This window comes from Balaenoptera ricei, chromosome 17, assembly GCF_028023285.1.
Source record: "Balaenoptera ricei isolate mBalRic1 chromosome 17, mBalRic1.hap2, whole genome shotgun sequence".
Lineage (NCBI taxonomy): Eukaryota > Metazoa > Chordata > Mammalia > Artiodactyla > Balaenopteridae > Balaenoptera > Balaenoptera ricei.
Window position 1 is genome coordinate 70,130,150 of NC_082655.1, and position 25,315 is coordinate 70,155,464.

A 25,315-nucleotide genomic window follows, 5' to 3' on the forward strand; every position below is an offset into this window, starting at 1 on the left:
TATCTTTCAAGCCTAAGCGATGTCAATAGAGTCAATTCATCTCTTTTCTTAATGTAAAAATAATAACTTTCTAGATGGGTTAGAATGCCCTTAGCTTCAGATACCTTTAAGGAATGTGAATCCCTTGGACCCATAATTCATAGGAAATGTTCACTATTCACTAATAGTTATTTAACTATTTATAAAATACCTACTATCTTTAGTTAGAATATGGAAGCATTAGGTTTCTTTGAGTTTAAAAGTGACCTTTAAACACAGTACAAATAATTTGTTTTTACCACTGTTAAGGTTATGTTTGAACAGTTGTAACAACAGATCTCCTATGTGCTTCAAGAAGAATTTTTTAAAACTTAGATAAGACTTTTAGTCATGAAACTCTGGAATGATCTTATATAAACTCATCTGCAAAGCTCTAAATGTCTTTAATTTTGCTGTGTTCAACCTAACCTCTAATTAACTTTTATATGCAAAATAAATTTATGTATCAGTAACGTAGATATAACATTAAGATTCTGGTTTGCAGTTCTCAAAGAACCCTTTGAAATTAGGACAACCCCCACCTCCCTCAAAAAAAAGCAATAGTGGTGAGCAACAAAGTGTTTCTTTAGAACAGTGTAAGCTCACTTTTGTGACTTCTAGTCTCAACTCTGTCAATGGCTTACTCTGTGAACAAGAGTTATGTAAGATCTAAGTTATAAAAATTGTATTAGTTATTTTCCATTTTAAAATGTATACTTTGAAAGCTTAGTCTTCATTACCCAAACAAATTATAAAACACAGTAGGGGGGCTTCCCTGGTGGCGCAGTGGTTGAGAATCTGCCTGCTAATGCAGGGGACACAGGTTCAAGCCCTGGTCTGGGAAGATCCCACACGCCGTGGAGCAACTAGGCCCGTGAGCCACAACTACTGAGCCTGCGTGTCTGGAGCCTGTGCTCCGCAACAAGAGAGGCCACGATAGTGAGAGGCCCGCGCACCGTGATGAAGAGTGGCCCCCGCTTGCTACAACTAGAGAAAGCCCTCGCACAGAAACGAAGACCCAATACAGCCAAAAATTAATTAATTAATTAATTAATTTAAATAAAAACACAGTAGGACCCTTTGAGATAAGAATACTATCAGTCCCATTTTATACATGGGGAAAATGAGTGTTGCAGAAGCCCCGTCAGAGGGGCCCAAAGTCACAGGATTGCCATGAGGCAGAGCTGGGACTTGTATCCAGGTCATTGACTGCAAAAGCCAAGCTCTTAACTACACTGCAAGGGGGTCTCAAAAACACCCTCAAGTACAGGCAGATAAAGTAAGTAAGGGAAGCAGGTGAGAATGTGACTAAGGTAAACTGGAGAGCACATGTCCAACTAAAGGCAACTGCAGCCTGCAGCTACTTGGCTCCAAACAGTATAGCCAGGCAGACATGTTGAACATGAGAAATGAGACTAGCTAGCAAGCAAGATATCTAGATTGTGAAATCATCTGATTTTTAAAATGTTTTAAATATTGGATCAAGTTTTTTTCTTTAAAAATGTCCATTAAAGTGAATAAGAAGAAAAAAAATCAAGTAATGCTAGCAAGGACATGGAGCAACTGGAACTCTCACACACTACTGGTGGGAATGCAAAAAATACTTCAGCCAATTTGGAAAATAGTTTGACATATTCTTACAAAGTTAAACACACACCACATTCAGAAGTCCCACTCCTAGGTATTTCCCCAGGTGGAATGAAAACCTATACTCACACAAAAATCTGAGCCCTAATGTTTTCAGTGCCTTACTCAAAATCACCAAAAATTGGAAACGACCCAAAGGTCTCTCAACTAGGGAATGGATAAACAAACTGTGGTACATCCATCCAATGGAATACTACTCAGCATTAAAAAGGAATGAACTAGCAATACATGACACAACATGGATAGACCTCAAAAGCATTATGCTAAGCAAAAGAAGCCAGACTTCAGGGAGATCAGCTCGGTGCTTTGTGACCACCTAGAGGGGTGGGATAGGGAGGGTGGGAGGGAGACGCAGAGGGAGGGGATATGGGGATATATGTATACGTATAGCTGATTCACTTTTTTATACAGGAGCAGCTAACACAACAGTATAAAGCAATTATACTCCAATAAAGATGTTAAAAAAAATAAAATAAGATATAATAAAATAAAGAAGACAGACTTAAAAGGCTACACACTGTATGATTCCATGACATTCCGGCAAAGGCAAAACTATAGAGAGAAAATATCAGTAGTTGCTGAGGACCTGGGGTTGACTACAAAGGATCAACACAAGGGAATTTTGGGGGGGTGATGAAATGTTGCATATCTTTATTGTGGTAGTAGTTACATGACTGTTAATGTTTATCAAAACTGCTGAACTATACACTCAAAAGAGTGAATTTAAGTCTGTAAATTATACCTTAATTAAACAATGAGGGAAGTAGTTGAAAGGTGAAAAAAAGCACCAACTCTATAAAACCCATTGATATAGATATATAACAAAACAATATATTTTCTTCACTGGTATGTGTGATTATTTTACGATATAAAGATGACAAACTATTTGACACATTTAGAAAAAAGAGAAGTATGATTTTAAGACCTACATCACGCTCAGTGAAATAAAATCTACGGCACTCTAAAACCAGATTAGACAAGAACTCCAAAGAAAGACATACTATAAAAATAGTATTCGGGGCTTCCCTGGTGGCGCAATGGTTAAGAATCTGCCTGCCAATGCAGGGGACACGGGTTCGAGCCCTGGTCTGGGAAGATCCCACATGCCGCGGAGCAACTGAGCCCGTGAGCCACAACTACTGAGCCTGCGCGTCTGGAGCCTGTGCTCCGCAACAAGAGAAGCCACGACAGTGAGAGGCCCGCGCACCGCGATGAAGAGTGGCCCTCGCTCGCCGCAACTGGAGAAAGCCCTCGCACAGAAACGAAGACCCAACACAGCCAAAACTAAATAAATAAATAAATTTATAAAAAAAAAAAAAAAATAGTATTCGGATTGTTCATAGGGAGTCAAGTTAAAGTATGCCCTTTATTGAGATAACAGATACAAAAAATGTTTTGCAAATAATGAAGAACCCTACAAATAGTAAATAGAATAGTATGGTAAAAAGCACAAGTGTTAGGGTCAATCTGCCTGGCTTGACTCCTGTCTCTGCCACTTACTAGCTATGTGGCCTTGGACGAGTTACTTCAACCCTCTGAGCTTTATTTTTCTCAACTGTAAATGTAAAGTCCTCAAAGGGTTTTTGTAAAGACAAAATGAGAAAATAAAGTGCTTTTTGTAAAGCACTTAGCACTTAAGAAGTGTTAAATAAGGTACCTGTTACTAAAAATTTGAAGATTTTCATCTTCCATTTTGAATTTAATTGCAAATACTGGTTTCTTGCAGGAATCAGGACTACTCTAGAGTCATCAGAGGATTCAGAGAGGCTGCTTAGAGTGGCAGCAGATAGGACAAGGGGGGTGGCCTGCAGTGGCTGGTCTTGTTACATCAGTCCTTTCTTTGGAACTTGACTGTTGGGCAACTCAGCAGGCAACTAGCCAGGCATTATTAGCAGTGAAGTGCCTCTGCTGTGCCTGCACCTTCCCCCCACCTCCTAAAGCAGCAGGAGACTCCAGCAGGCTAGGCTAGGGTGAGGTGTGTGAGGTGCCAGCGTGCAAAACATAAGGAGCCCTAAGCACCTAATTTGCCTACCCTAGTCCTGGCCCACCTTCCCTCCAATACTCTTATTTCCACATCTCTCCCAACTCATAGATTTTCCACACTCTTCCCTTCCTCAGGGGGAAAAAATCTTTGTTTCTGCTTCCTTTCAAGCCTGAGAAGATGCACACAGTTTAGTAACTAATCATTAGCCTTCACTATTGTTATTGTGTCCTAGATTATATATGTTTGCTACCTGTTGTGGATAACTTTCATTTCTGATATAATTTAAACGCTGTTTTTTGTTTTTTTTTTCTCTGTCAATACAGGAATCTCTCTTTGAAGGAATCTGAAAGCTTGCTGACAAAAAATGATGTACGTGAACCTCACCTTCTTCATAACTCAAAAGTAGAAGAAAATGTGTTTGTAAAAAACCAGTAAATTCAGCCTTAAGCGATCTGAAACGTGTGACTCTTTACCTTTATAGTATTACTAGGCAACATCATCCTTTGTGGTTTGTAGCTTTACGGCATCTCATTATATAAGAAGGACCTTTGAGTTCTTGTTTGATTTGCTTCTTTTTAGAATCCGAAACAGTGCTTTCCAACTGCTTTATTCCTCATTACATACAATTTACAGGGGAAATAAAGGTGTGCTTTCTCATTCACCAAAAGAAAGTAATCTTTTTTTGAACCAATGGTGTTTTGGTGTGCTTCTTTCTAAAGTGTAAATCGAACTACAGTTACTGAATGGGAATTGAGATGAAAACCTGAGGATTCTTTTGATTCACTAGTATACTTAAAGTGTGTGGAATTCTACACTCAAATACAGTAAGTGCCACCATTACTATGCACGAGTCGGTAGCTCCAATTTTAAAATCTATGGTAAAGGATGAAATTATGTCACGTATACAAGAGCGGTTTCATTAATGCTATTTTAAATTCGATATTCCGTCTTGACCGCAAAGAAGGTGTTTTAACGTCCTGCTCTCCCCCTCGCAGGCACTGTTTTCAAGGATGGACTAATCACGTCGCTGGGAAATACGGGCCGTCCGCCCAGACTTCACCCCTGAAAGCGACGGGGCCAAACGGGCGGAAGCCACAGAGGGTCGGGGGGCGTCCAGGGCCCAGGCTTCCTGGGCGGCTGGGAACGGGCCTCGCGGGGCAGCGCCCCCTTTTCTCAAGGAGGCCGGAGAGAGCCCCTCCCCGCACGGCCGCCGGCCCCGCTCCCCGGGCGGGGGGCCCACGAGGGCTAAACACTTCAGGCGAGTTCCCCGCAGGGAAACTCCAAATCCGTCCAAATAGCGAAACAAAGCGGGGGCCCCTGGGCGCCGGCACCTCGGGGAGAAGCGACCGCGACTGGGGGAACTTCCTAAGGTACCACAGACAGTGGGCGCGCTCGAGCTAAGTGCAGTTTATCTCTGGGCGGCTCAGTAAACTGGTCACGGAATCCCGAGGGTGGAGGGACTACGCTTTAAGTAGTTAGGGCAGCGGGAGACATTTACCTTGTGGTAGAGTGAAAGGTGAGCGCCTCGAGGCGGCACACTCCACAGTTCCTCACAGAAAGTTACGTCACGCTCAACAAAACGGCCGCGTTCCCGCCTCGGCTCGGCGCCGGCCTGGAAGGTGCCGGAGCTCAGACTGGGCCCGAGGCGGAAGGGCGGCGGCGAGGCGAGCTAACTCGCGAGGCCGCGCTGGGGTCCCACAGCAAAGACCGCGGCTCTGGCCCAGCCGGCCGCCAACCCCGCGGGCGCTAGACGTGTGGCTCTCGGAGTCCCGCCCCGGGGAGAACCTGGACGCGGAGGGGCGGGGGCAGAAAGACGCTCCGCCCCCTCTGGCCCGGCCCCTCCCCGCAGGACGGTTGCATTAATGACTCTCCCGAGGCGGACGGGCTGCTCGGAGAGGACCGAGTCCCCTGCACGGCACCTCAGGCTCCTGCGGACGTCAGCGGGTCCTTCTGCGGTCATCCCACGCCGAGCTTGGCCAGCACGCACGCCTCGCCTCGCAGAAGCCCGCATAAAAGACGCGTCCGGCCCGGGCTGGAAGCGGCCGTAGCCTTCGGCTGGACGAGGATGGAGTGACCGGCGCGGTCCTGGCCACGCAGACCCAGCTCGACGCTCCTCGCCTGCTCTCGCAGCGGAGCCGAACCTCGTACGGCCGCTCCAGGAAAGGTGAGGGCCCCTGTCCGACCCCCGCCGCGCTGCTCCCGCGCTTGGAGGGGTAGGGGGTGCCTTAGTCCCGGGAGAGGCCACCGGTCCCCCGCTTCTCCGGCGGAAACTGCCCTGAGCTCCTGCCGTCGCCCCTGAGGTCCCCGGGCCTCGGGAGCGAATGGTGCGAGGGCGGCCGGCGTGGGCACGGCTGGCCCTGACGAGGCAGGGCTTCCCGCCGCGCTCCACGAGTTGACCAGCTTCATCTTTCCTGCTGGACGAGCGGGATAGCGTTCCAGAAGCGCGAACAAGTTCCGAACCGGAGCTGTGGTTCCGAAATCTTTTTCCCCGGTAGCGTAGCCCTTCCGATTAATTTGTCGGCGGAAAGTAAAGCCGGCACCGCGCTCCTCCTCAGCCTTCCAAGCAGCCCAGGAACACTCGGGCCCCACCACTCTCCCCAGACGCCGGGAGGCAAAAGCGCCCCAGTCAAAAGGTGCTCACCTCTGAGATCGCCTGGAGCCATGTCGGACGGCCGGGTCCGGCGCGCAGGGGGAGCGGGAGGGCTGCGCCTCCCCGGGTTAAACTCGACCGGCGCCCCGGCCTCACCGCGCCTTCCGTCCTTTGCAGGGCGCGCGGCGCGGGAAGCCGCTATGGACCGCGGCGGCCCCGCAGGCAGCCACCTGATCGCCAGCAACGAGCCCGCGCCACCGGTAGCCGCCACCCGAGACTCGAGCCAGGGACGAACCGGACCGGGGCCGGCGGGCCCAGGCGGTGGCGCGCGCTCGGGGGGCGGGAGGCCGGCGGCAGCGAACGCGGCGCGGGAGCGCAGCCGCGTGCAGACTCTGCGGCACGCCTTCCTGGAGCTGCAGCGCACGCTGCCGTCGGTGCCGCCGGACACCAAGCTGTCCAAGCTGGACGTGCTGCTACTGGCCACCACCTACATCGCGCACCTCACTCGCAGCCTGCAGGACGACGCCGACGCACCGGTGGACCCCGGACTGGGCGCCCTGCGCGGGGATGGTTACCTACACCCTGTCAAGGTAGGCGGGCAGGGCGCACTGCGGAGCCGGGGCCGGGAGCACGGCACCTTGACCGCGGGGTCTACCCCTGCCTGGGCAGATACCGCCCAGCTCTCACCCCTCCTTCAGGGTGAGGCGGGGAACAGATCAGGAGAGCGACCTCGGCCCGCGAAGGCACCCGTGGCGAGGTCCCCACTGCACAAGGCTACTCCTTGACGGTTTGCAGGTAAAGGGCTTAAACCCGGGCTGGCTTGGGTAGGGGAGTCTCACGCCCCTTATAGGATGCAACCTACAGGATTCCTTTCCTAGATGAGAAGTTTCTTGCGGGTGCCTGGTGGGGTGCTTGGTTGCACGTCCTGATAATTTTTAGTGTCCGAGTTACATTTATGAGCCTTTGAGGGTTTTTAATTTACATCATTGTTACCATTGTGGTGTTTATCAAATATTTGAAAAGTTTCAGGAATTAAACGGGGTGACGGAAGTATCTGCCCCTAACTAATCCTAGGAAACCAATGTTGAAAATTTTTTGTAAAGCTGGTAAGAACAAAAGGAGACCATTCTGCGTCCCCACACAGTAAATTTTCAGTCCGTTTTAATGAAGGTTAACGATCATGGACTAGACAACCACCAAGAATGTTAGAAAAACTATAATGAGTTTATGTGATTTTCATAATAAGTTGGCATATATGTTGTGTTCTGATTAAATATTCAAATTACATAATGTACAAAATTATCCAAGAGACTCCCTCTTGTATTTTTTACATTACATATAGGTAGAGTGGTCAGGGTTTTTGTTTAATACGGTATATATGATTATGATTCACTACCTATATTGCAGTATTTAAACTCTCATCATCCTTTTCTCCTAGATTTGATTGTTTTCAAATCTTACATTGATCAGGTTTTCTGTTCAAAATGGATCACCTTCCCTATGTTTTCTAAAACTAAATATTCAAATTTTTGATTCCACCATTCTGAAGCATTTTCTCTCTCTCTCTCTCTCTCTCACACACACACACAAATACAAAATTAGGATTTTGCCTTAAGTATATCAATGTTCAATAAATTATTGAATAATCATTATCGAATTGAGGGTAAAGTACATCCTCTAATATTAACTGAACTTAAAATTCTGTGGTAAGGTTTAACAAAATTTACTTTGCACATTTAACCAACAAGATGATAGACTCAAACTAGTTCAAATATTAAGTATAAAAATTTGAAATATCATTTATTCATAATTATGATAGACTATTCCATTCCATTCATGTGTTGTATAACCTCAGTTGGAAAGTTATTATTAATTAAGGGGTTTTGTATTACTATTGATATTAGATGCTACTAATCTATTAATATTAGATTGATGTTCGGTACATTAGATTGCTATTCAAATATATCATTAATATTAGATTTCTTTTGACTTGACATTATACTCTAAGGAAGTTTATTTTAACATTAAGTAGGCTTTAATACAAAAGACATCTGTTAAATGCCTCTTTGTGGGAGAGAGAAATCAGATGAGAAATCCAGTTGTTTTTCACCTTAGTTTCTTGCAGTGCTTTTTTGAATGAGTAATGTTAAAACCATAATTTTCATGTAACAATAAGCTTAACAAGAGTTTTTTTTTGCCCTGACTCCCGTACCAAATGTTTTTGTAGTCATATAACTCTTTAAAGAAAAATTAAATCTCATTTGTCCTCTGAATCAATTATTTTTATTTTAAAAGACAATCCTAGGGATAATGAAAGAAAGCCAAAGATTACCTCTTAAGGATGAAATTGATGATGGTTGAACAAGTGACTAGTCTATTTTAAAATCATTTACTGAGTGCCTGCTTTGTGCAAAGCACTGTTAGGAGAGTGACTACAATTAAGGGTAAGACTCAATCCCTGCCCTAAATGAGCATATAATAGAGACAAAGACAGAAATATAAATAACAGTATTATAAGAGAGAATGTTGTATGTGCCATAAGAGAGGCTATAACCATATGCAGTGGAGGTGCAGAGGAAAGAGATTTTACATACATAATTGAAACTGCCTGTAACACATTATTTTACAGAGACTACCAAAATGCTTAAATATTAAGTCTATCATTGATTAATCTAATGCCAAAGAAATAAAGATATTCTGATTATTTTGTACTTTTTGGTTTACTTAGTTAAAGAGTGTTCCAAAATGACTTTGTTTTTCTGCCTTACAACATAAGGGGGTCTTTACTTTGATCAAAGATCCATTAACAAGTATTTCAAGGCCATAATTTTGAATCATCAGTTCTTATTATCAGTATTGGGGATTTAGCACTTGTTAGCATTATTGGGAATTTACATTATGAGTACCTCAAATGAAATTGGAAGGTTTAAGAGACTGGAATCCCAGGGCATAGCCTAAAACAGCAGTTTTTATCCCTTTGGGATGTGAGCAGTTCTGATCAGCACCAGTGTCTGAAAGGGCAGTGCTTCTCCAAGGGAACAGGGGTATATTTCAGACACTTACATTGGAAGAAAAGCACAGATGGCTTTATTAATTGCATTACCCCTGGAGAATCATTGTTGATAACACAGATAAACAATAATTTCAAAAAATAAATACAAAGTTTTGTTATTTTGGAGTCATTTAACTCCAAAAACCAGGAATATATTTTTAGTCTTCAGTTTCAGAATCAGTTCTGGTTAATTGTATGAGTCTGCTAGATTGTTCTAAGCTAATGAAACTACATAATTTTAAGTATGACTTATTAGGTAAAGTAGAGGTCAGGATTGTGTTAATCTACACAATGCTAAAACAGACCATTGAGAAGTGAAATGTAAATCAGTCAGCTGGGTTTTTTGGCATGATGCTGACATGCAACCTAACCAATATTGTATTTATATTTTTATTTCTGACTCTTAAAACTATTTATGTGTCTATATTAAATTCATTTGAATAAAATCATTTGAAGACTTTTTGAAAATCCAGGAACACAAAGTTATTAAAAAGGGAAGTTTTATTAAGTACATGAAAAATCAGGCAAAAATCCACATATACATTTTCAGGTTTGCTTCATAAATTACTTACATACTAGCAAGGCTGTAAAGAACAGATGCCTTCACTTGTCTCCACTCTTGGTTGCATGATTTAGAGTGATTCTCAATACAGTGGAACCCAGGTAACACAGAGAACTAACAGGGAGCATTCAGTAGTATTTTTATTTTATTTATACTTAGATGTGTTTAATTCACATTCTCAAATTATTATTATCTACATTTTCAAACGTAGAATTCTCACATTACATTTGAGGTTTGAACATGAGATTTTTATGCTCATGAAAATGTGGCAGGAGTGTAAAAGATTGAAAAGCACTGGTTTATAATATGCCTAAAATTCTGCACTTGAAATTGATGACCTATGCCCTACACTATTTGCTACATATGAATATTAGTCAGCTCAGGCTGCAATAACAAAATACCATAGACTAGGTGGATTAAACAACAGAAATTTGTTTTCTCACAGTTCTAGAGGCTGGAAAGTCCAAGATCAAGGTGCTGGCCAATTCACTTCCTAGTGAGAGCTCTCTTCCTGTCTTGCAGCTGGCCGACTTAACTCTTTCTCAAAGAAGGGGAGCTCTCCCCCTTCTAAAAAGGCCACTAACCCTATCATGAGGGACCCACCCTCATGACCTCATCTAACCAAAATTACCTCCCCAAATATCATCACGTTGGGCATTAGAGCGTCAACAAATGAATTTGGGGGAACACAAACATTCAATCCATAATACCATGACACTGGATTTTTCAGTATAATGCAGGCCTTAAATCTGATCTAACAATGCCAAATCCAAACATATCAAAAAATCCCAGGCTAGTTTCTAAAACACTTCATGTTACCAACTGGTAGCAGGGATCTCAAGAATAGGACCAACATGATATACCCAGAAAGTACAAGAATTCACATCTATGATTTAAAAAAACAAAACCTGAAATGGATTTGCAAAAATAAGTAACACAGTGTCAGTCTTATTACTGTATCGAACATAAAATACAAGTTTGTTTATAGGAAGATTATATAGGAATGGACCAGTTAAATTCCAAGTAACACAGATGTTATATTTAATCTGTGTTAAAGTGTAGATTCCCAGCAGAATAATCTGAATTTAGGACTCTTAAATTCACTTATCCCATCTGGAGAAATAAAAATCACATGCCTACTTATTATTCCTGTGGCTACATTTTACATCTGGAATCCCAGTTTAGGTGACAGTAACTGTATTCAGAAGTATAAGGAAGGCTTATATTATTCCAGATAAGAACTGACTCTACCTTATACTTCTCCAAAGAGGTCCATTCTGATTTAAGTGGCCTGGAGTGTGACTTGGCCATCAGTATTTTTTAAAGCTCCCGTGTGATTCTAATATGCAACTTGTGTTGAAAACCCAGAGCTCTTACGGACTTTGGATTGTTAATAATTGTACCTCTGTTTGAGCACTGTGGATCATCTGCGAGGCATTTAAGAACATTTCATGGTGCTGTGTAACCAGCAGTCTGCCCATGAATGTTTGCTGGTGAAAATAGCCTGCTGCTCACAGCAGCATTTACTCTCTGGAGAGTGTGGGACCCCACTGCTGACCTTTAAGAGTTGCACTCTTTTAGTCTAAGGACTTACCTTTGTATTTAAAAAAAACAACAACAAAAAACCACTATTCCTCTGATTAGTATTCCAAGGACCTTAGAACTAAAATTATATGACCCTCCCCTCTTAAAAAAAAAAGTCCAACCTGAAAGTACTACCTATGTAGTATATTTTTTCATCATCATGCCTGTTTGGAAATTAATTGTATTGTTTGAGAGGCTGTCCATTTTAAAGGTAAATTTAGAAAAGACACAATCAGAATACAAATGCGATGATTACTGAAAGGTTAGAGCTGTGTGATGCCAGTACAAGCAGACATTTAATCTGGATGTTCTAGCTATATAACACCAAACATTCTAATATGTGCAACTTCAAGATATTGCTTTTAGCTAGATAAAATGTTTAGATAGTTGAATTAGTCACTTTTTTTTTTTTTTTTTTTTTTTTTTTTTTTAAATTTATTTATTTATTTATTTTTATTTTTTGCTGTGTTGGGTCTTCGTTTCTGTGCAAGGGCTTTCTCTAGTTGCGGCAAGCGGGGGCCACTCTTCATCACGGTGCGCGGGCCTCTCACTATCATGGCCTCTCTTGTTGCGGAGCACAGGCTCCAGACGCGCAGGCTCAGTAGTTGTGGCTCACGGGCCTAGTTGCTCCGCGGCATGTGGGATCTTCCCAGACCAGGGCTCGAACCCGTGTCCCCTGCATTGGCAGGCAGACTCTCAACCACTGCGCCACCAGGGAAGCCCTAGTCACTTTTCATTGTAGTCCTTTGACAAATGTAGATGCATAATACTTAACACATATAACTTTTTTTTTTTTAGTATTTTTTAAAATTTTTATTTATTTTCGGCTGCGTTGGGTCTTTGTTGCTGCGCGCGGGCTTTCTCTAGTTGAGGCAAGCGGGGGCTACTCTTCGTTGCGGTGCGCGGGCTTCTCATTGTGGTGGCTTCTCTTGTTGCGGAGCACGGGCTCTAGGCGCGCAGGCTTCAGTAGTTGTGGCACACGGGCTCAGTAGTTGTGGCTCGCGGGCTCTAGAGCGCAGACTCAGTAGTTGTGGCGCACGGGCTTCGTTGCTCCGTGGCATAGTGGATCTTCATGGCCAGGGATGAACCCGTGTCCCCTGCATTGGCAGGCGGATTCTTAACCACTGTGCCACCAGGGAAGTCCTACATATAACTTTTTAAAATATTTTTAAAGTCAGGGATCTTGTTTTAGGCTTAATTTTGTTTTAGGTTTAGTTTAACATTAAAACATTGTGGGTAGATATATTTTCCTACATTTAAATATATTCATTGGCCATGATTTTTTGCAGTTCTGGTCCACATGCACACGTATTATTTCATATAATTATAATCAAAGTCTGGGTATGTTTTGACTTTTATTATTAGCATTAATAATTTTATTATTAGCATTATTTACTTTTATTATTAACATTTTTTCGTGTCATCACTTAGACTTCATAATTACCATTGTTACTAGCTACATGATATTGCATTTGCATTGAGGTATTTGGAATTTTTAATATTATTTATTACACACTATATCTGTCACAGATACTAACTTTTGGATTCTTGTTTAAATATTCTTTTTCAGAAATGGCCCATGCGATCAAGATTGTACATTGGTGCTACTGGTCAGTTTCTGAAGCATTCTGTCTCTGGAGAAAAAATAAATCATGACAACATTCCAACAGACTCACAGCCTTAGGCTCTCCCCTGAGGGGGGCTGGTAGAAAGTGATGTCGTTGTTTTTAAATGATATGAAATAACTCTATATTTATTACATCAGACCTAACAAACATCATTTCTGAAAGTTTACATGTGAATCCATAGTTGGATGTTCAGATTTATCTAATCTAAATAAATGTGGAATGAAATAATCAGTCTGGTAAATAATGTAATAATAATAATGTAAAACACACAGCTTATCTATTCAGTGTGAGTCACTACTATATAGTGCAGGAGAAACTAATGGAAAAAAAGAAAGAGACATAGGAAAGCAAAGAATTGTGTATATATCCAAAGAATACACACATTTTCTGTAGTATATCTATTACAAACCGAAAAGCTAATATCTTCCTGGTTTAAAAAAAATAAAAGCTGGGTTTGTAAAACACCAGTCTTTCATTTTTGTGAAAACCAGTCTGTGCTTAATATTGGTCTAAGAAGCCGTTCCACTTGGAAGATCTGAGATCATTTATTCAGTTTTAGCTGAATATGTGTGAAAAGACTGTTGAGATAATATGACAATGCAGCAACTTCTACAACTATTTTTCCCTCTTAGGAAACTTGTTTGGAGTATTAGAAATGGTTTGCTTCCTAGGACAGGCTTGGCCACCTTCCTAGAGGATTATTAAATATCTTATTATGTTTCCAAATTGTGGAAGGCATTGGGAAACCCTGCAGCCCTGTGTGAACAGCAGATGGGTGTCACTGGGCAGCAGGGTTTGTCACCCTCCCCCCTGGTCACTCCATATCCACCCCACTCTCTTTCAGGTCCTGCACTAGGTGAACAGGTGCAGCTGTAGCCCCGTAGAGAGGGTGGCACATTCAGGCCTGTCAGGGGCCTCCAGCGAACCCCCGTGACCTTCACAGTCACAGCTTTGGCCAGGTCCCTTCTCCCCTTGTCAGCTGCTGTTCACAATCTACCTACTTGGCCCTTATGAAATGGGAGAAATCCTGTCTGATTTGGGAATTCTGGCGCTGATCTGCACCTTGAGGGGGTCTGAGGACACAGAGTGACCATCCTGTGATACAGGATGCCCTGATCTGGACCTACAAGCAAGGAAAGCCCTCTGCTATGGGCCTCTCCCACTGCCCTGCACATGAAGTGCCCAGGGAGCAGCTGTTCTGCCTGACTGAACCAGTGCTTTCAGTTTCACCAAAAGCTTGGGGGTCCTAGCTATGAAATGGAGACATTTGTCAGGGAACACACTGAATCTCAGAACAACAGGGTGCAACAGCGACACCTGGAAAAAAAAAAATCATCAGTCTCTTTTGTCCTGTCTTTGCTGATTTAGATTCCCTTTTATCTCCCTTTCTTGTTTTCCTCCTCACTCTTTACTAGTCCACTGTCCAGGTGTAAAGTTCATTCATTTCTCGATAACCCCCAGTTTTAAAGTTGCTGGATTGCATCCAAGATTATTAAATAGAAATGTGTATGAATGGACTTGTTTGAATTAAGATAGCAGCTGAACCACCATTTCATTTTCTCCTCCATTTAACTCCAGCTTTTGGCAGTGAAATGAAGTAAAAGACTATTTGAAGGCAAAAACTATCATTCAGTTGATTCGAGGATGATCATGTTTTGACTCATGTCTTACAGTTAGTTTGTAATTTTTATTATTTTAATGTGAATATACTCCTTGTAATGTGACCAAAGCATGTCTTTAAAAGAAAAGGCATACAATGAAAGCTGTCTACATATTAATATGTAGCAAAAATGTTTGTATATTTAAATATTTGTGAGTATATTTACCCACTCATATACCACTGAAAGGAATAAAAAGTAAAATGAAATGGATTCAGCCATTCACTATCATAAATTATTGGAATAAGAAGTGCTAAGAATAATCTTTTACCTTAAGGTATGAAATCAGAACTTCTTTAAAGTTACCTGGAACTGAACTGTAAACACTAAATGTGATAGCAAGAATTTCAGAAAAAAATGGTTTTATCGCTAATAATCTATTTGGTTATAGTTGTTAAAGCATTTAACTGAGGAAAAATTATGACTATTGTTGAATTATCAGACTTTTCTAAATCCTCCTGTTAAATCGTTAGTCATTGTCTTAAACAATATTACTTTTTATTTCTTCTTGTCCAGTTACAAATGTTTTAATGCCAAAGAACTATATTTCTGTCATAGGTTTTCATAACATTTTATTAAATTGCTAAATATGCTAACAGCTTTTGGTAGGTTGGGAAATCTGAGGTGAAATTGCGTATTTTCACCCAAAGTTTCAATGGAGCATGCTGTTTTAATTAATGGTGCATGGTCAAGATAAAGGATAAGATAAAATAAAGCACTAATTTGAAAAGTAATTTAGTCTGCTAAATTAACATCTGTCTCTATCGTCATTTAACAAATAATGAAGGTACACTTGAAAATCTTTCTAGAAGATAGATACCTACTTGGTATTAGCTTCTTCACCATGCTGTCCTTAGTGGAGTATATATAATAGGGTGGGGAGGGGGTATATCTGGATCACAGTATTATCCCATAATCTGCAAGGGAAGTTCTCACTTAAATTTCTGTCAGTTCATTCACCTCTCTCAGTAACAGTCACAAAAAAAAATTTACAATTCCTCTATAGTGATAATTTGGGGGGATAAGGAAGTACCTTTTTAGAAGCAGAACCAGTTCCAACAGACTTTAAAATATTGTTTCTTTTCCTGGTTGTAAAAATACTTGTAGTGCAGTTTATTGTATATCAGTTATATATCAGTAAAGCTACATTAAAAAACTCCAAATAGAACTACCATATGACCCAGCCATCCCACTACTGGGCATATACCCTGAGAAAACCATAATTCAAAACGATACATGTACCACAATGTTCATTGCAGCACTATTTACAATAGCCAGGACATGGAAGCGACCTAAATGTCCATCAACAGATGAATGGATAAAGAAAATGTGGCACATATATACAATGGAATATTACTCAGCTTACTTACTTATTATAATATTACTTATTATAAAAAGGAACAAAATTGAGTCATTTGTACTGAGGTGGATGGACCTAGAATCTGTCATACAGAGTGAAGTAAGTCAGAAAGAGAAAAATACCGTATGCTAATGCATATATATGGGATTTTAAAAAGCAGTACTGATGAACCTAGTGGCAGGGCAGGAACAGAGACACAGATGTAGAGACCGGACTTGAGGGCACGGGTGGAGGGGACGGGGAAGCTGGGACGAAGTGAGAGAGCGGCATGGACATATACACACTACCAAATGTAAAATGGATGGCTAGCGGGAAGCTGCTGCATAGCACAGGGAGATCAGCTCGGTGCTTTGTGACCACCTAGAGGGGTGGGATGGGGAGGGTGGGAGGGAGACGCAAGAGGGAGGGGATATGGGGGTATATGTGTACGTATGGCTGATTCACTTTGTTATACAGCAGAAACTAACACAACATTGTGAAGCATTTATACTCCAATAAAGATGTGAAATAAATAAATAAATAAAAATGGAAAAAAAAAAAGTATATATGTACCTGTTTTAAAAAACAAACTTAATAACAAAAAGAAATGAAGTGGAAAGTAAAAGTACCACAGTGGAGGTGGGTGTTTGGGCTAGAGCAAAGGTGAGGATATCTGTTTCACACGTTACTTGGTGATTAAAAAATACTGGTTTTACATTTTGATAAGGGTTTTTTGACCCAACTGCTTCAATCTGCAGAGTTACAGATATCCTAAACAGTAATTTTCTTATCTATTCATGGAGATTTTATTTAAACTTAGAAGAAGCTGTACGAAATAAATAAATAAATGCTGATTGTCCTCACGGAAATGCACAGTATTTTAGTTGAAATTGCTTTTTAGGCTAAATTATTCAATAATTTATCCTTCTTTCAAAAAACCTCATTTTATATTCACAAAAGCAACTAACCAGTTATTATCAAAGAGAAATTATTCAAGCTCTAGTAAGATCTCTTTTTTGGTTTGGTTTGTTTGTTTGTTTGTTTAGGGGGGAGGGGGAGAGGTATAGAGTTAACTCTATATATATTTTCCAGCAGTATTTAATCTTCTTCTTTAGTCCTCGGTGTGTCAATAGTGCCATTCTGAGGAAATAATCCAATACAGACAAAACATCTCCACCGTGGCCAACATAATTCCCTTAGAAATCAACACATGAATTGTATTTGGCATCTTTTAAGACAAATTGCTTCCTGGCTTTATACAAAATTGTATTCTTAGCTGGCAGGGAGAAGAAATGATAAGTCAAACAGATTGCTTCTGATCCAAATTCATGTATTAGATACCTTATTTTGAGAGAGGGGTTTAATCTAAATGCTCTTTCCAACTCTGTATAGCTTATTGCAAATTTTATCAATCATGTAATTTATTTGAAAACCTATGAACTTCAACTCTTCCAGCACTGGCAGATTCTGTCTTAATCTGATGACAAACTCTTTTTTTTTTTTAATCATTGATGCATGATGTGATATCTACAGTTTCCCAGATGACTTACCACTAGTAGTGTACTATTGCTGTCTTTCTCCATGGTACACACTTTTGATTTTTTAGTTTTGTTTTTTTTGTTATTGTAACCAAAAATATACAAAAGCTAAGATTCCAAATGTTTGAAAGGAGCACTAGGGGAATAGTATAAAATTGTATATCTCAAAGAAAATTAATATGTACTTTTATTTTGTTACATACTGGTAGCTCGTGGTCTTATACATGACTGTTTTACTGAAAAAAATAAATGCCCCTTAAATCCTATAGATTTGCTCCCTATAAACTTTGAGTACAGCACAGATGGTACTGCAGCACAGTTGGGAATGAGGGACATTAAATATTCTTGCCCGACTACATAAACCCGGGAAAGGCTTCCCTTCCTATGTTTACACAAGTCTTAGTTTCAACTCATAAGAGAAACCAGCTCAGTGAAATATACCTCAATCACTCAAACTCTTTCATTATAAATTATACCATAGCATTTAGCTGTCAGAAGCTTTTAAATTATAAACTGAAGAATAATCTTAACTATTAGGCTTAAAGATTATGTCAATAGTCATTTCCTGTGCACATGAATGTTACTGAAGAAACACGCATTCCTGCCCTCTCAGGACCAAGAACTATGTCCATGGGGAGGTCTGGGGATGGACTTAAATCACTTGTCTCTGTTTTTATGGCCATTGAAAACTGGGGGCCATCTAAAACAATGTGAGGTCTAAATAAGAACTGATTTTAAACCTTATTTTCAAATAAGTTCTGAAATCACTCAATTAAAAAACTTTAAATGTGTGCTATTATAAGGCATCGTAATAATTTACATAGATGGGTATATCATGTGGGTCAAATTTTTTAAATTAAGTTATATAATTTTTAAAGGCCCATGCAAGATTATCTCTACTCTGTGTGTAGCACATCTGCACCTCTTGCTGACTGTAAGCCCCTAGACCAGAGTCCTCTTGAAATGTGGGCAATAAACAAGTGAAAAAAAGTGGGGTTAATGGCAGAGAAGGAGAGTCAAGGGAGGGAAGAAAGGTGGGAAGCAGGAAGCTATTTCCATATCCTCCTTTCAGAAGGAGGAGGCCTGTTCCACCCGTGTCCAATCAGGCTACAAGTGTGATGGTCTGGGACATACAGGAGAGACTGCCTTGGAAAAGAGACCTGACTTCAGGCCAAGACCAATCGCTCACTGTGATAAGCACTAGGCTTAGTGTTTGCCCTCAATAAACTTCCCTTGTCTTATCTCTTTCTTCCCCTAGGCTCACAAAGTTGATGTGAAATAATAGCTAAGAAAATACATGTCGGCAGCTCAAAGCAAGACAGGTTTGTCTTCTCTGGCTGGGTGGATGTTAGAAGAAGGTTAAAGATGGCAAGGTGAAGCGTGACACAAAAACACAAGAAGCCATAAAGGAAAAGCTGGGTAATTTTGACTATAATAAAATAAATTCATAAAACAAAAGAAAAAACCATAAACAAGGTGAAAAGACAAAAAAACAAACAAACAAACAATAAAAAACCCTAGAGAAAAAAGTCACAACAGATGATAGTCACAGTAGTAATTTCCTTTATATAAAAGCAGCTCTCAGGGCTTCCCTGGTGGCACAGTGGTTGAAAGTCTGCCTGCCGATGCAGGGGACACGGGTTCGAGCCCTGGTCTGGGAAGATCCCACATGCCGCGGAGCAACTAGGCCCGTGTGCCACAACTGCTGAGCCTGCGCGTCTGGAGCCTGTGCTCCACAACAAGAGAGGCCGCGACGGTGAGAGGCCCGCGCACCGCGATGAAGAGTGGCCCCCGCTTGCCACAACTAGAGAAGGCCCTTGCACAGCAACGAAGACCCAACACAGCCAAAAATAAATAAATAAATAAATAAAAATTAAAAAAAAAAAAAAAAAAAGCAGCTCTCAGAATTTAAAAAGACCAGCAACTCAGTAGAAAATTCCACAAATGATATGAGTAGGCGGTTCATAAAAAGAAATCAAACAGCTAATATCTTTATGAAAAGACACACAACTCACCTATGATAAGAAATATAAATTTAAAAAGCAATGAAATAACATATTTCACCTATCAGAATGATACAAACTGTCCAGTTATAAATAAGTCCTGGGGATGTAATAGAGAGCATGGTAAATATAGTTAACAAGACTGTATTGTGTATTTGAAAGTCGCTAAGAGAGTAGATCTTAAAAGTTCTCATCGCAAGAAACAATATATAACTATGTGAGGTGATGGATGTTCACTAAACCTGTAGGGATCATCTTGATATACATCAAATCATTATGTTGTACCCCTTAAACTTATACAGTGTTATATGCCAATTATATCTCAATAAAACTGTTGGGGGAAATGGGTAAGTGATGATAATTTTTCTGGCATACTAGAGTTAACTTGTTTTAACCATAATGCTAGAGCATGTATGTTTTTAATGAAAATTAATCTTTGTAATTTTTATCCTCCTGCCTTTTTTTCCCTTTAATATTAAATGGAGAAATGTGAAATAAAAGAATGACACAAAGGTAAAATACCCGTTTTTGGTGAGGGTGGGGAAATGAGGATTATAGCACTGCTGGAGTATACAAGCTTTTTAAAAACAATTTTGCAGTATCTCTCAATATTTTATGTGTACACGTTCTGACTTAGCAATTCCACATTGAAGAATTTCACTAATAATATATGTACATTCACGAAAGTCTGTGAGAATAATTATTGCAGGTATTCATCACCTTTCACCCACACTCTGTAAACTTAGAAGTTTTCCCTGCCTTCTGTATTGGCTGCACCCAAGTAACCTATCAAAAATGCAAACCTGAAGATGTAATGTATTTACTTGTGCAAAACCATTCAATGGCTCCCCATCATGTAAGAGCAGGTCTAAACCTTTAACTTGGCTTATGAAACCCCTACCTATATCACTGCCCACTGTTCTCCACCACTGCCTATTTATACTTTAAGTTGTAGTAAACACACACACACACACACACACACACACAGAGCTATTTCATGCTTCAGTGCTTTTGTTCATCAATCATCAGTTGGTCCACAAATATTTTCTTAATACTATGGCAGGCATTGTTCATTGCTTACTATATCAGTTAGGAATTGCATTCAGCTGCTAACAAGGAAGACCGAACCATACTGGCTTAAATAAATTAGGACTTTATTCTCTCATGTAAAAAAAATCCACAAGTAGGCAGTCCAGGGCTGGTAAGATGGCTTCGTAAAGATATCAGGGGCCAAGGCTTCTACTTATTTCTCCTTTGCCAGAAGTGGGTCACAAGGTCACCCCCAGTTATAAGGAAGGAATATCAGTTTGGGTTTGGTGGCGGTATTTGCTCTAGCTAGTTTAAAAGGAAAGGGGTGTCTTACAAGGTATTAGTGACTTACAGAATCATTGGGATGAAACAAACTCGGGCTGGATTTACAGGAACAATTTCCTAAGTCATTCCATGGAACTGGGCTGCCAAAGCAGTTAATCTTCTGCCATGACCTGGACTCTGCCATCCCAGTGGAAGCTGCCCCTGCAGTGACTGACTCCAGAAACATGCGGCCTTTGCTGCATAAATGCCAGCACAACAGATGCCTCGCAGCCTGCTTTTCTCCTCTCATAACTCAAGTTAGAACTCAGATTTTTGCACAGATGCATTTGATTGGCAGGACCTAATTCACATCCATAATCCAAGCTGCAAAAGAGTTTTGGAATACTATATAATACTTAGCTTTTCATCCTCTGAAGTACAGAAACGCAGATAAAAGGAGGCTGGAGTAAGTACTGAGTGAGCCAGTTCTCAGCATCTACCACAGGAGGCAGGGGAAGCAGGCAAACAGATTGAAATAATAGGCTGAGACCAAGGACTGGGCACGTAACACAAACAAAATCAGGGTTCCATTATCAGGGAAGAAGGCTGGCGATGGCTACGGGATGGCAATAAGGGTACCTGACACAGTCTTAAGAAATCAAGGAAGCCTTCCTGAGAAGGCAAAGAGGGACAAGAAGAGCAGTCTAGGCATAGGAAAAACCAGGTGAGAAGAACATGCTGCTTTGAAAGAAAGTGCCTGGGGAAGAAGGATGGATACTTCACATATATTATCTCATTTAATCCTCACAACAATCCTAGGAATAAGTTATATTATTCCCAATTTTCAAATCAAGGAGGACCTTGAAAGGTACATTAAAGGATCTGGATTTAAGGGTAGCCAGAAATCTTGCATAGAAATGCAGAGGTATTGGGTACCAAGGAGCCATTCCTAAGCAGAGAGAAGAGTACAGAGTTCCAAACAACATAAAACACCATAACTATAACTAAAAAATAAAACAGACTGAGAAAAGTTATTTGCAATGCATGTAACTGTTAATCGACAAAAGATTAGTATCCAGAATATAGAAAGAAATCCCATAAATCAATTTTTTAAATTACAGATACTTCAATAAAAAATCGGGCAAAGCTCTGAAGGCTATGATTTACAGAAGAGAAAACACAAATGATTAAAAACATGAAAAAAATTTAAGAGAAAAGCAAAACATTCATAAAGTTATCTTTTCAACCTTATAGCAAATGCAAATTAAAATAACAGTAAATACCATTTGATATTTATCATATTGACAAAAATGTTTAAATTCTGAGAAGAGCAAGTTTTGACAAGGAAGTAGAGCAACTACTTGGAAAGCAATTGACTACATTATGTATGAAGATGCATGTATCCTTCAACCCAGCAATTCAGCTTCTAGGGACAAAGGTGTCCTGGGAAAGCTAATTGTTAATTATTCAAGCATTCAGGTATCTTGTGAACTAGTTGTTAGTAGCTTGAAATCGCCAAGATGTATTAATAGCGTGGATATCTGCAAACGCTACAAATCAGGGTTTTGTTTTAGGGGGTTTGGGGGTTTGTTTGTTGTTGTTTTTTTTGGAGATCCTGTTGACCAAAATACCACCGGACATAGAGAAATTCATGCATAAATACAAGGAGACGTCGTAGAAAAAACATTCAGAATCTACGCTGTATTTAATTTTAACGGGGTGTTAATTTCAGGACATAATTTGTATTAGATCATCACTGAGGTAAAATAACATCATACTTTAACCTTAGTTTGAATTTTTCAATTACTTCCACATTCTCAACTCTCGATGTAATCATTCTTAAATAATTTTTTTTGAACAGTAATAAAAGTGTATTATTTCACATGACAAGAAGATGGCGTGGCTCCCTGGCTGCTTAACTTGGTGACTATTCGATGTCTTTAAGTTGCTTGGTTCCTTCCCTTCCCACTTTGCCATCTACAGAAGCTCCCCTCATTTAACAAGAGGGCTGCAGCGATGCCAGGAATTCTTTCACCGTTGATCGATGACGATCATATCTAGGGGAAGAAGAGCTGTTTCTTCCCACAGGTGCCTTTTCATCAAAGAAGAAAACTCCCTGAAGTTCCCTAGCAGACTTCCCCTCAGGTCCCTTTGGTCAGCTTGAATAATTTTAATAACATTCCATTACATTCAGAATTTGTCATAGGATTTAAGTAGTTGTTTGCAAGGCTTACTTGTAACATAAAAGTTAAATTTTTAAACAGAAAAGGAAAACCCTAGAGTCTCACATTGACAATTAAAGCCACTCATTATTTTAGATCCGGGCAGAAATCGTAAGTAATTTAGGTAATTTGCACCGAAATTATCTCGGTAAAGTTCATGTACTTCAAGTGTTTAAGAATCAACTTTCATTCAGATCAGTGCCCTATATTCTGACAACTTAATGTATTTTTCACAGATTTAGAACTTTAACCTTGACGAGAGGTATAAATGCTGTGATTATCTTAATGTCAATATTATGTTTAAAAATAATCTTGCCTGAGGTAAAAGGATCATATATATGAAAGTCATGCATTTATGACTAGGGTCATTTACATTTCTCTTGCTTAACTCTATTTTGACATGCTTACCATTGAGCAAGGGAAAGCACAAGCATATGGTTATTATAGCCAACTTCCTTCCAGTTCCAACCTCATTTTTTGCTGCAAACATCTAGGGGAACCAGGAGGTTCTCCAAGTCATTCACTAATATGAAAAAGACTGAAGGCCAAATGTATTAATTTACTAATGAGATTTACATGTGTAAGTGCAGACTATAGATTCTGACAGCTTGTAAGGAAATAATATCCTATATGCCCTGAATCCACACATATGTCTCTCTACGAGATGTAAACTTTCTAAGATAATCCAAGTTATACTATCAAAAAATAGCTATTTTTCTAAAAGTTACTTTTGATAGGGACGTCCCTGGCAGTCCAGTGGTTAAGATTCCGCGCTTCCACTGCAGGGGGCACGGGTTCAATCCCTGGTCAGGGAACTAAGATCCTGCATGCTGCATGGCGTGGCCAAAAAAAAAAAGTTACTTTTGATAAATCACTATATCATATTTAAACCATGACACTTTGCCCTTGAAGTGGTTTTAGTTGTATTTGCAACTGGCAGCGTTAACTCACTTCAGCAACTTGGAGACCAGCAACCCCCAAGGATGTGCTCCTTGCTGGAGAATACCAAACACTTGTTATGATGCCAGTCAGGGAATGATGGCTGAAGGGGCAAATCTTAGAAATGGTATATTTTTGAAGTCAGAGAAGAAAATGTACTACTTTAATAATTTTTCAACTTGATTTAATTTAATTATAAAATTGCATACACATAGTAAAAATCCAAACAGTAGAGAATGGTATACAATAAAAAATTAAAATATCACTTTCCCCACAAGCCCCAAGTTTCACTCCCTAGAGGCATGCACTGTAAAGTTTCTTCTGTTACCTCTCAAAAATATTTTATGTATAGTCATATAAATGCATGTTCTTTTTATTTAACCAAAAATGGGATTTTACTAAATACCTCCTGCATCTAGCTTTTAAAATTTAATATACCTTGAAAAAAATTTCCAAATCAGCACATACTCATTTATTTATGCATTCAAGGGATATTTATTAAGTATTAGGTACTAGGAATAAAAAGGTAAGCAAAACAGATAAGGTCTTCCCTCTCACAGAATGTATATTCCAGTGAGGGCAGCAAAAGTATATGTTTTTTTTTAGAGTATAATTACAGATTATGAAGGAAACAAAAAGGGGGATGTTTTATAGTAGACCCACTTTAGATAGGTGGGGCAAGTGTGGTCTCACTGAGAAGCTGACATAGAAGCTGAGATCAAAGAAAATATTAGTCACTCAGAAAACTGGGACAAGAGAATTCTAGGCAGGAGCAAAGGCCTTGAGATGTGAAAATTGTTTGGCATGTTCCAAAAACTAAGCGTAGGCCAAGGTGACTGGTGTGTAGCAAGAGAGGGAAAGCAAGAGATGTGGTAAGCCATGTGAAAGGCGTGGATCTTTTTTCTCTTTTTAAAATATTTTGTATTTAATTTTATTGTGGTAAAGTATACATAACATAAATTTATCATTTTAACAATTTTTAAGTGTACAATACAGTGGCATTAAGTATACTCACAATTCAGTCACAAACCATCAGCACTATCCATTTCCAGAACTTTTTCATCATTCCAAACAGAAATTCTGTACCCATTAAACAGCAACTCCCCATCCACTCTTCACCCCAGCCTCTGGTAACTCCTGTTTCACTTTCAATCTCTTTGAATTTGCTTATTCTAAGTACCTCATATAAGTGTAACCATACAATATTTGTCTTTTTTTGTCTGGCTTATTTCACTTAGCATAATGTCTTCAAGATTCA

General features: G+C 40.1%; 3 protein-coding genes across 3 annotated transcripts in view; 2 read left to right on the forward strand and 1 right to left on the reverse strand.

Annotated features, from left to right (window-relative positions):
* PPP1R42 (protein phosphatase 1 regulatory subunit 42) overlaps positions 1-4,084 on the forward strand; it is a 40,289-nt gene extending 36,205 nt beyond the window's left edge. Inside the window, exon 8 of the mRNA XM_059901927.1 lies at positions 3,973-4,084. Within this exon, the coding sequence (XP_059757910.1) occupies positions 3,973-4,084 (112 nt within the window). The remainder of the gene's footprint in view (positions 1-3,972) is intronic.
* Positions 1-25,315, reverse strand: part of CSPP1 (centrosome and spindle pole associated protein 1) — a 225,941-nt gene that overhangs the window by 197,643 nt on the left and 2,983 nt on the right. The window lies entirely within an intron of this gene.
* TCF24 (transcription factor 24) lies at positions 6,440-13,121 on the forward strand. Its single transcript, XM_059902306.1, has 2 exons — positions 6,440-6,829; positions 13,008-13,121. The coding sequence occupies exons 1-2, from the start codon at positions 6,440-6,442 to the stop codon at positions 13,119-13,121; spliced, it is 504 nt and encodes a 167-aa protein (XP_059758289.1).